The sequence below is a fragment of the Triticum urartu genome, chromosome 4A (genome assembly GCF_056163025.1).
Source record: "Triticum urartu cultivar PI428250 chromosome 4A, HENAU_Tu73, whole genome shotgun sequence".
NCBI lineage: Eukaryota > Viridiplantae > Streptophyta > Magnoliopsida > Poales > Poaceae > Triticum > Triticum urartu.
Genome location: NC_141876.1, coordinates 149,775,817 through 149,792,096, shown reverse-complemented (window position 1 = coordinate 149,792,096; position 16,280 = coordinate 149,775,817). Strand labels below are relative to the sequence as shown.

The 16,280-nt window shown below is 45.6% G+C and overlaps 1 protein-coding gene and 1 pseudogene across 1 annotated transcript; one reads left to right on the top strand and one right to left on the bottom strand.

Annotated features, from left to right (window-relative positions):
- Nucleotides 1-2,376: 2,376 nt before the first annotated feature.
- Nucleotides 2,377-4,514, bottom strand: LOC147975194 (uncharacterized). Its single transcript, XM_087520312.1, has 2 exons — nucleotides 4,414-4,514; nucleotides 2,377-3,044 (listed from the first exon to the last, which is right to left on the bottom strand). Exons 1-2 carry the CDS (start codon nucleotides 4,496-4,498, stop codon nucleotides 2,377-2,379), a joined length of 753 nt encoding a protein of 250 aa, XP_087376438.1. The 5' UTR covers nucleotides 4,499-4,514.
- A 9,113-nt stretch (nucleotides 4,515-13,627) lies between these two features.
- Nucleotides 13,628-15,203, top strand: LOC147975193 (uncharacterized; annotated as a pseudogene).
- The last annotated feature ends 1,077 nt before the right edge of the window (nucleotides 15,204-16,280 follow it).

The window sequence follows — 16,280 nt, the reverse complement described above, 5'->3', positions numbered from 1 at the left end:
TGCTCTAGTGCTTCACTAATATCTTTTAGAGCACGGTGGTGGATTTGTTTTATAGATACTATTGATCTCTCATCTTTCACTTAGATTATTTTGAGAGTCTTAATAGCATGGTAAATTTCTTAATAATAATATGCTTGGTATTCAAGATTTGTAAAACTTTCTTTTCAGTGCGTTGAATACTAAGAAAAAAATTGATGCTTGATAATTGTTTTGAGATATGAGGATGGTGATATTAGAGTCATGCTAGTTGAGTAGTTGTGAATTTGAGAAAGGCTTGTGTTAAAGTTTGTAATTCCCGTAGCATGCACGTATGGTGAACCGTTATGTGATGAAGTCGGAGCATGATTTATTTATTGATTGTCTTCCTTATGAGTGGCGGTCGGGGATGAGCGATGGTCTTTTCCTACCAATCTATCCCCCTAGGAGCATGCGCGTAATACTTTGCTTTGATAACTTCTAGATTTTTTCAATAAGTATATGAGTTCTTTATGACAAATGTTGAGTCCATGGATTATACGCACTTTCCTTCCTTCCACCATTGCTAGCCTCTCTAATACCACGCACTTTTCGCCGGTATCATACACCCACAAAATACCTTCCTCAAAACAGCCACCATACCTACCTATCATGGCATTTCCATAGCCATTCCGAGATATATTGCCATGCAACTTTCCACCGTTCCGTTCATTATGACACGCTCCATCATTGTCATATTGCTAGCATGATCATGTAGTTGACATCGTATTTGTGGCAAAGCCACCATTCATAATTCTTTCTTACATGTCACTCTTGATTCATTGCATATCACGGTACACCGCCGGAGGCATTCATATAGAATCATATTTTGTTCTAAGTATTGAGTTGTAATTGTTGAGTTGTAAGAAAAATAAAAAGAGTGATGATCATCATTTTTAGAGCATTGTCCAAAGTGAGGAAAGGATGATGGAGACTATGATTCCCCCACAAATCGGGATGAGACTCCGGACAAAAAAAGAGGCCATAAAAAAGAAAAGGCCCAAAAAATGAGAAAAAAGAGAGAAGGGACAATGTTACTATCCTTTGACCACACTTGTGCTTCAAAGTAGCACCATGATCTTCATGATAGAGAGTCTCTCATTATGTCACTTTCATATACTAGTGGGAATTTTTCATTATAGAACTTGGCTTGTATATTCCAATGATGGGCTTCCTCAAAATGCCCTAGGTCTTCGTGAGCAAGCGAGTTGGATGCACACCCACTTAGTTTATTTTGTTGAGCTTTCATATACTTATAGCTCTAGTGCATCTATTGCATGGCAATCCCTACTCACTCACATTGATATCTATTGATGGGCATCTCCATAGCTCGTTGATACGCCTGGTTGATGTGAGACTATCTTCCCCTCTTTTTGTCTTCTCCACAACCACCATTCTATTCCACATATGGTGCTATATCCATGGCTCACGCTCATGTATTGCATGAAGATCGAAAAAGTTTTGAAAATCTCAAAAGTATGAAACAATTGCTTGGCTTGTCATCGGGGTTGTGCATGATTTAAATACTTTGTGTGGTGAAGGTAGAGCATAGCCAGACTATATGATTTTGTAGGGATAACTTTCTTTGGCCATGTTATTTCGAGAAGACATAATTGCTTTGTTAGTATGCTTGAAGTATTATTATTTTTATGTCAACATTAACTTTTGTCTTGAATCTTTTGAATCTGAATATTCATACCACAATTAAGAAGAATTACATTGAAATTATGCCAAGTAGCACTTCGCATCAAAAATTCTGTTTTTATCATTTACCTACTCGAGGACGAGCAGGAATTAAGCTTGGGGATGCTTGATACGTCTCCAACGTATCTATAATTTTTGATTGCTCCATGCTATATTGCCTACTATTTTGGACTATATTGGGCTTTATTTTCCACTTTTACATTATTTTTGGGACTAACCTATTAACCGGAGGCCCAGCCTAGAATTGTTGTTTTTTGCCTATTTGAGTGTTTCGGAGAAACAGAATATCAAACGGAGTCTAAACGGAATGAAACCTTCGGGAACGCGATTTTCTCATCAGATAAGACCCAGGAGACTTGGACCCTCCGTCAAGAAAGCCGCGAGGCGGTCACGAGGGTGGAGGGCGCCCCCCCCCCCAGGTGCGCCCCCTGCATCGTGGGCCCCTCAAAGCTCTACCGATGTACTCCTTCCTCCTATATATACCTACGTACCCCCACACGATCAGATACGGAGCCAAAAACCTAATTCCACCGCCGCAACTTTCTGTATCCACGAGATCCCATCTTGGGGCCTGTTCCGGAGCTCCGCTGGTGGGGGCATCGATCACGGAGGGCTTCTACATCATCATCCAAGCCCCTCCGATGAAGTGTGAGTAGTTTAGTTCAGACATACGGGTCCATAGTTAGTAGCTACTCCCTCCGTCCGGAAAAAGTTGTCACCAGCGTAGTTCAATTGTAATTTTGCAGAAAACCCCTTTTTCATTTTAAATCTTGTGCTAATCGGTCCTTCTTCCTCCCCCGACGCCCGCCGGCACGGCGCGCGCCCCAGCCTCCGCCTCCCCTTGTTGCCCACGGGCACCGCGTGCCCCAGCCGCCGTAGGATCAGCCAGGACGAAGTCCCACTTGCGCCGCCGCCCATCTGTCCCGCAGCTGCCATCTTGCGTCGCCCCTGCTTAGCTGCGCTGCGGAGGCGAGCTTCGCCGCCGCCCAGCTGCTCCTCCGCGGTGACACCTCGACAGGCAGCGATTCCACGGCTCACAGTCGGCTCTACTCGTCGTCCTTCTCGCATCCCCGGCCGCAACCCCGGCTCGCCAAGGCCAGCCACTCTGCTGCGGGAGTTGGGCAAGACCCCGGCCGCCGTTGCTCCACCGCCGTGCACCGAGGTGACCAGTGCATCCACCGTAGGGCCCAGCGCCGCCGCCCACCTGCTACAGAGGCGACCACCGCCGCCCACCTGCTCCTCCTCGCTGATTTCTTCTTCTTCTTCGTCCAGGCGACCCAGCTCCTCCTCGCCGCCTCTGTTGCTGCTGAAAGGTAGCCAGCGCCCTGAAATCAGTGTCAAATTGATGTTAATTTGTTGTGTAGATCAAATTGATGTCAAATTGAGGTGAATTAGAGTAGCAGCGGATCATCCAGTCTGTAATTTGATGAGCGTGTGCTACACACACAATATTCAGTCTGCACAAAATTGTACAGTAAACTGAATTAGTGAACAAGCAGTGTTACTCATAGGCTTAGACTGAAGGACTTGCAGAATTCAACAGCAAACAGAGTACCAAATTAATTACTCAAAATGGATCAAATATAGAGTTGCTTCCATGTGTTTTGTTTATAAAATGTTAGCAAACAATATAAGTTTTCCACTGATAGAAGCATGTGAAAATTCAGTTAGATAACCACTGATAGAAGCATGTGAAAATTCAATTAGATAACCACTGGTAGGAATAGATATTGATGCTTTGCTGAAGAAATCATGGCACACTAGAGAAAAAAGAAGAAGAAAAAAGAAATCATGCCTTGCCGAAGAAAAAAGAAATCCTGGAAACACTTAACTACTTTTAGACACTTTCAGTTAACTGTTTTGAATTGTTCATGTGACAGTATTGTCATGGTGAGCTACAGATTATGCACTAAGGAATTTGTTCTCCAGGTAGAGATGAGTGTAAAATACGAACAAGGGAAGTCAATTTCAAACTGATAGACTGCAGAAAACTGCCACAATCTCTTAACTAAGAGATGATAAAAGCATGTCCCTAAAACTTATTCAGTCAGTTAGATCCCCTGTAAAGTTAACTGAATTATTCATTCAGTTAGATCTGAACAAAGCCTCTGAAGTAACCTGCCTACTAACCCCTCTCTTCTTCAGTAAGATCTGAACAAGACTATATCTACATACTGTTAAAGCTTCAAATTCAGAGCACTACATCATCCAGTTTGCACTACACGCAGCTCTAAATTAAGACTAAATCAAATTTGACACAAATGCAGTACTACCTCTTTGTAGGCTTGGAAGGCACAGACAGACAGCACTAGCATTTTTGTCAAAAATTCTACTCCCTCATAAATCAATGCTGACTAAATTTTTTAAGTGCTCTCCCTAAAAATCACTAAAGTAGGAAATCTTTAACATAATGTACCCTGCAGCTTTGTTCAATTGGTACAGTCAAATTCAGTTAAGTGTTTGCTTGCTTTAGTTTGACAGAAATGATGTCCTTGTAAACTTGCTGCAAGGTCAACATGTGCTGTTATAAATTGAGATATACTCTAGCTGCAGTACTCTTAGTGATCAAAATTGCAAGCATGTCAAGTCAGAGAAGCATGTCAGCTAACTTCAGACTTAACAATAAAGATGAAATTTTCAGACTTGGCAGTACAAATTCAGACTTGGCATGAGATAGATGAGCACGAGGAGGACCTGAAGGAGGAGGAGCCTGGGATGTTGAGGAGGATCCGCCTTCGTTGGGGTCGACTTCCGCAGCAACCGCCGTCGTCTTCCCCATGCCGTCGTCGCCGGTGATGTTGAGGAGGGCCTAGAGGAGGAAGAGGAGCTGGTGGATTGGGAGCTCGAGGACGAGAGCGCCCGCCCCATGCCGTCGCCATGCTCCAGATCGAGCGCCAACTTGTCGTCATCCTCCAGATCGAGCGGCGCCTCGTCGAAGAGAACCTCACCGGAAGAAGGGATTCTTAGGGGAGAGGAGGAGCTACGCAGCGAACTGGATCGGCGCGGCGGCGTGGAGGAGGGAGAGGAGGCGCGGGGGATCTCAGCGGGGCGAGGGAGCTCAACGGCGCGGGGGAGCTCACCGGCGCGGCGGGGAGGGGAGCAGCGCAACATCGGGAAGCTGCGGGGAGGGGAGTGACGTAGCGGCAAGACGAGGACTGCGGGTTTGGTCGGATAAAAGTGGAGGGCTTTTTTGCAAAAATGTCATGGAGACAACTTTTCCCGGACGGAGGGAGTAGATGGCTTCTTCTCTCTTTTTGGATCTCAATACAATGTTCTCCCCCTCTCTTGTGGAGATCTATTTGATGTAATCTTCTTTTTGCGGTGTGTTTGTTGAGACCGATGAATTGTGGGTTTATGATCCAGTCTATCTATGAATAATATTTGAATCTTCTCTGAATTCTTTTATGTATGATTGATTATCTTTGCAAGTCTCTTCGAATTGTCAGTTTGGTTTGGCCTACTAGATTGGTTGTTCTTGCCATGGGAGAAGTGCTTAGCTTTGGGTTCGATCTTGCGGTGTCCTTTCCCAGTGACAGAAAGGGCAGCAAGGCACGTATTGTATTGTTGCCATCGAGGATAACAAGATGGGGTTTTATCATATTGCATGAAACTATCCCTCTACATCATGTCATCTTGCTTAAGGCGTTACTCTGTTTTTAACTTAATTCTCTAGATGCATGTTGGATAGCGGTCGATGAGTGGAGTAATAGTAGTAAATGCAGGCAGAAGTCGGTCTACTTGTCTCGGACGTGATGCCTATATACATGATCATACCTAGATATTCTCATAACTATGCTCAAGTCTGTCAATTGCTCAACAGTAATTTGTTCACCCACCGTAGAATATTTATGCTCTTGAGAGAAGCCACTAGTGAAACCTATGGCCCCCGGGTCTCTTTCTCATCATATCAATCTCCATCACTTTATTATTGCTTTGCTTTTACTTTGCCTTTTACTTTTTACTTTGCATATCTATACCAAAAATACCAAAAATATTATTTATCATCTTTATCAGATCTCACTTTCGTAAGTGACCGTGAAGGGATTGACAACCCCTAAGCGCGTTGGTTGCGTTGAGCTATTGTTTTTGTGTAGGTACGAGGGACTCGTGCGTAGCCTCCTACTGGATTGATACCTTGCTTGTCAAAAACTGAGGGAAATACTTACGCTACTTTGTTGCATCATCCTTTCCTCTTCAGGGAAATCCAACGTAGTGCTCAAGAGGTAGCACATAGATGCAAGGATAAAACTCAAATGAAAAGATCCAAATTGAAAGTACAAGTGAAGAGCTTCGATATGCAAAAAGAATCAATCTAATCGGAGCTACGAAACTCAAACTGCGGTCAAAAGAATTTTGAATTCAAATCTGCTTGCAACCAAATTTTAAATTGTCAAAACCATGTTCAAGTTGATTAACTTGAAAGAGGGATTCGAGATGAAGAATTTGGCGTTGGTTTCACAGGATTTGGACGAACGGTTAAAAAATTACGAGGGATTGAAGATCAGGGGTTAATCTACGATAAAAATAATCGCGGATAGGTCCCTAGCCAAAATTAAAATAAAACAAAAAGGCTAACAAACGTACGTTCGTTAACAGAGACGAACGAACGAATGCGTTCACGAACAGAGGCGTTTGGGCGAACGTCCGCTAATTAGCTAAACCGAAGAAAACCGAGAAAACCTAACCCTAAAAATTAAACCGATCTAGAAACAAAACCGAAAAAACCGGGATGGTTTATACCGGTTCACCGGGGAAAACCGGCGGGTCAGCGGCTCCGACGAGGCGGCGAGCAACGGCGAGGCGGAGGAGTCCGGCGAGCGGGGCGGCGTGCGGCGGCGGCAAGCGCGGACGGCGGCGGCAGGCGCTGCGGCGACTCCAGCGAGGCGCGGCAAGCGGCGGCGGCGGCGCGGGCCTGCTGCTGCTGCTCGAGGCAGTGGGGTGAGGAGAGAGGGAGGCCGGGGCCCGGCTTATAAAGCCTCGGGGGAGGGCTCCGACTTGGAGGCGAAGCCGGGCGGCAGCGGCGGCGCACTGGACTCCTAGGAGTCCATGCTGGCTACGGCGACGGGAAGCGGTTGGCGACGCGGCCTGCTGGGCTGCTGGGCCGGCTGGGCTTTGGCCCAGTTGGTCTGAACTTTTTTTAATAAATTCCACCGAAAACAAAAATCCAAATAAAATATAAAAAAATTAAAAATGCCAAAACAATTTTCACCCTCTAAATAAAATATTTAGAACAAAGTGAACATTTTTCTGACCTAAAATGTAATTTTGAAAATGCATATTTTTCTAATTCAAATAAAATCTTAAATAAAATCCAAATAAAATATTTATTTGATTCTAAATTTTTTCCTCTGATATTCCTCTCATATTTGAAGAAGTCATATTATCTTCTCTCTTTTATGTTGATATTAGAAATATTCGGAGAGAAAAATTATTAATATCAAAATGATCCTCTCTTCAAATTTGAGAAAATTCAAATATGGGAATTATGAAATCCCACCCCCTCTCCATGGGTCCTTGAGTTGTTTAGGATTTCTAGGATCACAAACAAAATGCAAAATAAAATATGATATGCATATGATGACCTATGTATAAAATCCAAATTGAAAATTGGGATGTTACACCAGTACAATCTTTGTCTCTAGAAGTCACTGCCGCCGGCTAAGAAAGCCAGGCAAGTGGCGTTCAAGAAGGAGATGGCAGAGGAGGAAGCCAGGTATCAGGTGGCATGTGAAGCCCGTGATGCCGCCTGGAAAAAGAAGGCGGCGGAGCTTTGGGGGCGGGCGCGTCGTCGTGCTGAGGAGGTGTACGAAGACGGGTACTTCGCGTGGAAGGTCATAGGCGCTGGGCGCCTCGTCGCTGCGTGGAGGTGGGCCGATAAACTCCAGCGTGCCACCGACGAGGAGCTCCGGTGGGCGCCCAACGAAATGGCAAGATCGGCCGCACGCGTCCGCCAGCAAGAGGCAGATCGGTACGTCAAGCGCTGCGAGGCGGAGGAGTCGGAGTACTGCCTCCGCACTGGGAAGACGCCATGCACCAGGGAGGTGCTGGCGAGGGGCTGCCGGAATACTCGCCCCAGGAGGGATTATTAGTTTTAGTATTGATCGTTTTCAATTTTATGCATTGTATACCTAGTAGTTAAGTATCATCACGTATATGTGATGATATTATATATATATTATGAATTCCATTTTCTATCTGTTTTTGTATACTAATTTGAATCTAGCTGTTATCATCCACATATACAGAATGGAAAGCGTATATACACACATTGAAACAGAACATATAAGAATGGAAAACAGAGTACACACATTGAAACAAAGCAATAAACAGAGTAATACTATGATTGATGTGAATACATAGCTATCCACATCGAAACGACTTTTCAAAATAAAACACGTCCATGAGACCATGACCAGCAGCCCTTGCCTAGGGTAGCTCTTGGCTCTGCCTGAACTCGTGCAGGCGTTCGTCCAAGCGGTCAACACGCTCGCGGTACATCTAGAGCGTGATCTCGAGCTCCAAGTTGGCTATTTCATCGGATATCACCAGCTCGAGGATGCGATGGCCATGTTCCTCTACTGCGCCCAGGTGGACACCTGGGCCAAGGAGGCGGTCGAGCCTACGGACTAGTGCGTTGGCATCCAGTGAGCCGCGGACAAGGCGAACGGCGGCACCCATGAGAACGGCACGGCGGGCGTCCGATGCAAGTACGGCGCGGCCGACCTCTCATGCAAGTACGACGCTAACGGCCTCTGCCCACTCCTGGCAAGGAATGGGGGTACTGACGGGACGTGTACCCAGGTGCGACGCTGTGTCGACAGCAGGCAAGCACTGCTTGATCCGCTCTTGTTGTGCGGCGCACCGCGCCTCTCGCTCTTGCGGCGCTCCAACGGTCTCGCCATGCAGCGAGCCGCAGCCTATCGGCGTGGACGCACCTAGCTTGCTCTGTGGCGTGCCATCGATCATGTTGTGCAGCAAGCTCCAGCCTGTCGGTGCTGACATGCCTATCTTGATCCGCAGCGCTCAAGCGACATGCGCCAAAGGTCTGCTCAACCCTGGCGATGACGTGCATCACGGCATTGTCCATCGCGTTGCCTGGGAGCACCTCGGCCTCGACGGGCCGTGGCGCCTGCTTGTTTTCCTCGTCAACGAGGTTGATGGCAGAGGCGGCGCTTCGGTGGGTTGGCATGCTTGGAAAAGGTGGGTGTGCTACATGCTGCACTTGTCGCCTCCGTGCATCGCGCGCCCCCTATGCGCAATATAGCAAGGTGGCAGGAAACAGGTGAGGAAATGGCGGGAAACGGTGGCGTGTTCATAAAACGCCATCAATTAATGGAAACTTAGCATCGAGCTAGCACAAGAAGTGGATGATAATTAGATGAACACGGACCACACTAGGGAACCCGTCGGTGATGAATTCATCAGTCCCAAATGGTTGAATACTAGCAAGCATTTGCCCACAATACACACGGCCTATTCCATCACAAATAGGTCAGATGGATCAACTGTATGCCACGTATCGCACATTGTCAAAAAGTAATGCGGTAGACCTTCTTTAACATGTGTTAAAAAACAAGGACCTCGATGTTAAATTAGCTGAGGGAATGGGGCATTTCGGTCATCGACACAACATCCCATCCAGCCACCCATCCGATGGCTGCTCTAGACTAAGCACACTTAACTTGATAGTTTTCTTACATGAGCTACTGGTGGAACAGCTAGTCCTTGCTGATAGGAATGCCTCTTCATATCCTTATGGCGTATCCGGATGACCGCCCGTCCCATAATGGCCAATAGATATTGTGTAGGCAGAGAATATCACATACGTCTTATTAGAAGCAATCGTCTGCATAATTATCGGTCTTCGCACACATTTCTGATTACAGACCTGTTTGTCGCATATCATACACATCTTGTTATATTGAACCATTTCTGTTCTCTTGCCTAATCACAAACAGTTCATCCGAGTGAACCGTATCCTGTACATCACACACACCTTGATTGGGCTGACCGTTTCTTTTGTGCTGCCTAATCACACACAGTTCATCCCAATGAACCGTATGCTGTATATCGCACACGCCTTCATCTGGCTGCCCGTTTATTTTGTTCCTCCTCATTGCAAACAGTTAATTGAGCTGAACTATATGCCCTGCATCGCACATGCAACTAAAACCTGAACCGTGTTTGATGCATCCTCCATCGCAAACGTTTTGCACCTTTTTGACGGTTTTCATACACCACCATTTGCGATTATTGCATCGCACATAGTTTCTCGAAGGGTCTGTGATTGTAGTGTCGCGTTAGTAGCATCCTACAGTAGTGTTATAGGAATAGCTCAATGGATTGATAGGAAAGAATAACTTTGAGGTGGTTTCATACCCTAGAAGTAATTTCATCTTATGTTCTCTACGATAGGAACTTTGGAGTGACTTTTGCAGCACGTTGAGGGATTGCCATATGATCTAATTATCTTATCATTGTTGAGAGAACATGCACTAGTGAAAGTATGAACCCTAGGCCTTGTTTCCAAGCATTGCAATACCGTTTTCGCTCACTTTTACCACTTACTACCTTGCTGTTTTTTATATTTTCAGATTATGAAAACCTATATCTACTATCCATATTACGCTTGTATCACCATCTCTTCACTGAACTAGTGCACCTATACAATTTACCATTGTATTGGGAGTGTTGGGGACACAAGAGACTCTTTGTTATTTGGTTGCAGGGTTGTTTGAGAGAGGCCATCTTCATCCTATGCCTCCCACGGATTGATAAACCTTAGGTCATCCACTTGAGGGAAATTTGCTACTGTCCTGCAAAACTCTGCGCTTGGAGGCCCAACACGAGTCTACAAGAAAAATGTTGCATAGTATACATCAGTTGGCGCCCCCTCTTCTTCGGCGGTGATGGACTCCGCGGTCGTGTGGGCGACTCGGAGGCTGGATCTCGGGGTGGTGACGGCCTTTTTAAGGCCGGCGATGTATGGGACGTCCCCTCCATCACAGACCGAGTTCGACGCGGCTCAACACTTGACACATGCGTCTCTTCTGGAGACGTCGAGCAATGAGTGTCGCCGGCATGTGAAGCCGTGGGTGGATGCTACGCACAACGTCTCATGCAGAGGCGTCAAGTAATACCAACAGGTGATCCACGGTGGCTCTAGCAGAGTGTATTGCTGCTGGATCTAAGGTGGTATGACAGTGACAGGAGGCAAGCGATATGTGACGTCTTTGTCTTTCGATGTCTTCTCCAGAGGTATCTGTTTAACGAGGTATCGATAGTCGGATAAGGGATGATGGTACAAATGGCTTCAACGACGAGTTTATGTGCTTCGGTGGAAACACAAGATCTCTGATCAGGCTATGTCTATGTACGCATGTGTGATGACCTTGTTGAAGGTGGTGGATTGAAGTTTGACTTTGGGGATGAGAACCCGGAGTTCAACCTTATGTTGGACTCACCATCATCGGCGCATGTGCGATGATTTCTTCTTGAAGGCATGGCCTGGAGTTGTTTATTTTTTGTTTTAATGTCTTCTTGTAAGATAGAGTTAATGGCTATCTGGTGTAGTTACTGTCGCAAGGCATGCTGCCTCGGATTTTCTTTTTGCCTTATTTCTGATTCGATGTTGTTCGGCCGCTGAATCTTGCATTCTTAATAATACATTTTTATAGAGGACGGGGTTATCCTTCTTTTCGGAGAAAAACATAGATTTTACTTCATATACTTGGTATGGATTTGAGGTACCTAATATAGTATGGATCTAAGGTATCTAATATAAAGTAAGTGAATGCAGCGATGGAAAAATGAGGGGTGACCGCGGACGCGCCCACGTCCGGATGTATAAAGGCAACTCTAACGCACAACCCCAAACGGACGTCTATTTTATCTAGATTTCGTCTGTTTGGGGGTGGCAATGAGATGGAGCCTAGGTGTTTTTTGTGATGCACGGTTGTGCGCCCAACGCACGGCCGCATCTAGTTCGCCTGATGCCTGACACTACCTTTGCCAACATATTTTTCTATTTCATCAACGACATTTTGATACATGATAGTACATTCACCAATTCTTAACTAGAGTAGTAAGACCAAAGTTAACATAAATCCAACTTCCATAATTGCTCCCACAAGTTAGATTAATATCTTCTCAATGCCTTCATTATTGATCTGCAGATTCTTGATCTTGTACACTTCTTTCTTCTTCGATTCTAAAGAAGTAGACGTTGCTTCGCATCGAATCTCTAGTCTCATCTCTAGCCTCTATTCTACCAAAGAGTGCACGAGCATCTATGTTCTTCGCAATACCAAAACTTGCATCCATCCCACACACAAATTTGCATATGAGCCAAGAGCTATTGAAATTACGCCGAATCCGGAAGCACAGCCAAAGCAAAACAAGCATATACCTTATCTTTTTGTCCCTTGATGAACACCCACCCCGGATGTTTCGGAGTGGTAGAAACGCGGCAAACGGACTTGCTGCGTTCAGCCGTCGTACTTTATGAGCAACAATGGTGAGCCGACTAGCTGTTGGGTCAGTGCCGAGCCTGGACGACGGGCGAGCGTATTTTTGTCGGCGCCATTCCGGCGGGGTAGATCCGAGCGGCTAGAGGCAAAGTTAATGCCTGCATATGATGCAGAGGTGTTGCTGGGGTTGTGCGGTCCGGTGCGGCCAATCCATGGCTATGCACAACCGCCTGCGACCGGACACACAAATCAGAAAGCCAGATGCGCTCAAATTCAGCGGCCCAGCTGGACAACAACGCGACCGAGACAAAGGCCCAGGGGGTAGGGGCGTGTCGGGCTGGATAGGGAGGTGGTCGAGAAAATGGTAGCAACGATGATGGCAGGGTAGGGTTCTAGGGGTTTGGGAGTGGCCAGGGGGAGGGAGAAGGAAAAGGGGTGTCTGTGTCCCTGGCGGGTGGGTCAGGCGAGTACACGGGCACGTGTGCACCCCATCCGTGGCATGTCTATTTCTACGCAAATGCGGCCCAAAGTTGGGCTGAAAATGGATTGAAAGCGGACAAAAAACAGATGTTTATCCATTTATTTCCAGTGTTGTGCCACGTTTTATGTTTGTTTAGCCATGAATACACGCAGTCGGACCATTTCGGGTCCTTTGTTGGAGTCGGATGGATGTACAGGAGCCAACTCCGATTGTAGAATTTTTTGCATGGTAATATATGTCTCATTTATATAATCTACTACCACTATAAAAGAAAGAGAGGAGGCAGATCCAAACAATCACATCCATCCATCATCAAAATCTAATGACCCTTAATCTTTTTGTGTTTATATAATGCTACAAATCACACATTAAGCCACAATCGATGGATCGCTAATCTGCCTGCATCCCCGTAGTAAAAAAGGGAGTGAAGTCTGAATCAAACCCTGTCTTCATACGACCTGTCGGTATCGAACCTCGACCTTCTAATCCCTGAAATCCACACCCTGAACTGTCAATTCCCGTTCGTCAGAGACCCTAAGCTCATTCCCAAACAGGGATTGCGGACATGGCACCAGGATCGCCGAATCAGCCAGTTGTGTGGGCCTCATAGGTTGTGGCACTGGACAACATCGCAAAATTGGTCGAGCCAGACCAAATCGCCTCCCCTCGATCTGTTCTCCCCCTCGTCTACCTTCCCTTCCTCATGGCTTGGCGCATCAACTTCTCACAGCGGCCATGGCGAATGACGGATGATCGCACCGATCTTCGATGAGCACTACGGTAGAGCAGAATCAGGTACGCGATGTGCTTCTGTTCTGAGAATTTGGTGTATTTTTCCCTCTCTCGGCGCTAGGTTTAGGGTTCAACAGTGAGGTCAAGTTGGGGTTTTGGGGAGTGGGGAGATTAGTTGGGATTTTGATTATCACTGATTCTAATGTAGGGCTTTTTCATTCAAATCATGAACCCAACAAAGATCTTGAATGTCAGATTCCACTTCGGGGGGCAATTCATTACGATTGGTCCAAGGCTTGATTATGTTGGAGGAGATTTTGGAATGTCAGAGATTGAGCGTGACAAGCTCTCTTTACAGGAGGTGAAAGGGTTTTTAGGAGATCATATGGCAGTGAAGGAGAGCATGAAGTATTATTTCTTGTTGCCTGGCAGAGATTTGTCAAATGGATTCCTCTTTTTACATGATGATGCTGGTTGCATGAAGATGTCTGACTATATTACAGATGGAGGATTTGCTGACATATATGTGGAGTATAATGGTGAACAAGATGAAAAGGAATAAATAGATAGTGGGTCAGATTTTGAAGATGAGCTTGATGAATTGATGAACATGGACAGTGAAGAAGAACCTGATGTAGTTATCACAACAGAAGAGTCTACTGCAGTTAATCATAATGTTGCAACAGTTAATGGTGATCTCAATGTCATTGAAGAGAGTGATGTTGAAGGAGAAATTCTTGAGCATATCCTTGTTCCTGATGTAGGTGGTGTGATCAATCAAGTGATAAGTAGCCACTAAAGCAGAATGTGAGAGTTGATTATCCTAGTCAGAGTTCTCAAGTTTTTGATCCATGTTAAGCAACACAAGACATATCTTGTTCACTGCTAGAGGTGGCACCAAATGCTCCAGAAGTTGCAGAAAATGCTTCAGATTCAGATGACTTAGAGGACTGTGAGTATGTGCCACATACTGATGATAGTGGGGAAGAATCGGAGGTTGTAGAGTTGAGAAAACATGCAAGAAAAAACAGGAAAAAATGAAAGGTTCCAAGATGTGGGCTGATACAGATGCAACAGGGGCAGTGCCCATTGATTTGGTGGCAAATGTGGAGGAATTTGTAGAGGACATGGAGTATGAGTCATCAGATGAAGACTACTCCTATGATGAGGATGAAGATGGCAACATGGTTAGGAGGAAGAGCCAGTTTGTGAGGTTTAACCCAGGCTCCGAAATTCCTCATTTTAGTCTGGGAATGGTTTTTAAGAGCAAGAAGTAGTTAACTAGAGCTACAAAGAGATATGGCCTTGCTACCAAAAGGAGCATCTCATTTAAAAAGTCAGAGGAGGCCAGAGTGAGAGCAAAATGTGATTGGCCTGGGTGTCCCTGGTTGTTGTATGTAGGAAAGACCAGCAGGTGTTCTAGGTTTCAGATGATAACATTTGGAGATGAACACCAATGTGCACAAAACAGAGAGAACAAGCTGGTCACTGCTAAAGTTATTGTCAAAAGGTATGAGCACTTCATCTTGGCAAATCCTTTATTGAAAATTGATAGTATGAAATCCACGGTGATGCAAGACATGTTTGCTCATGTGTCCATTTCAAAGTGCAAGGCACCAAAAAAACTTGTACTTGACAATCTGATGAGTGGAATGAAAAGTGAGTATAGCAAGGTCTTTGATTATCAGTTGGAACTGCTTAGGAGTAACCCTGGTAGTACTGTTGCTATTTGCTTGGATCCAAGAGAAAAGGAAGTGAACATATTTCAACAATTCAATGAATGCAACGAAGTAAGGTTTTAAAGCTGGATGCAGGAAAGTGATTGGGCTGGATGGTTGTTTCTTTAAGGGGGGCTGCCAAGGTGAGCTGTTGGATGCAATAGCTAGGGATGCAAACAACCAAATGTATCTAGTAGCTTGGGCTGTTGTGGAGAAGGAGACAAATGAGAGCTGGGCCTGCTTCATTGGGCTTTTAATCAAAGACTTGGACATTAATGACCAAGGAGTTGGATGGGTTTTCATTTCTGACAAGCAAAAGGTAAATTTTATTTGCTGCCTTATGTGCTAGGTGATTGTCGTAAAGGTTCAGTTGCGTCTACGGAGCGACAAGTACTCATGTGCTAGGTGTCGTAAAGGTTCAGTTTTATCGACAGAGCAACAAGTACTCATAATTTCTTTTACTTATTGCAAACCTTGATCTCTATTACAGGGCCTAATTAACAGCATGAGGGACTATCTGCCAAGGGCAGAGCATAGGATATGTGCTAGGCACATTTATGCCAATTGGAGAAAGAAGCACAAAGATCATCAATTGCAGAAAAGGTTCTGGGCAATTGCTAAGTCTGGAAACAGGGATTATTTAAACTACAACAAGGCCAAGCTTGCTCAACTAACTCCAGAAGGTGCGAAAGATATCATGAAGACAAACCCAAAGCATTGGGCTAGGGCTTTCTTTCTAATAGGTGCAAAATGTGAGTCAGTTGACAACAACCTTTGTGAATCATTTAACAATGCCATGGCAAACTCCAAGAAAGAAAACCGCCCGCACGACCTCCTCATTTCCTCCTGCACGACCTCCTCTTCCTCTCGCGCCGTTCGCCTCCCGCAGCCTCGCACCGAGCCACGGGAAGTCGCGCCCTTCACCGCTGCTGAGCGAGTCCTAGATTACGGGGTCCTCGGGCGTCCAGGCTATGTGACGTGGGTCAGACTGATGGGCCATGAAGATACAAGACAGAGGACTTTTCCCCGTGTCCGGATGGGACTCTCATTTGCGTGGATGGCAAGCTTCGTGTGAGAATATGAAGATTCCTTTCTCTATAAACCGACTTTGTACAATCCTAGCCCCCTCCATTGTCTATATAAATCGGAGGGTTTAGTCCA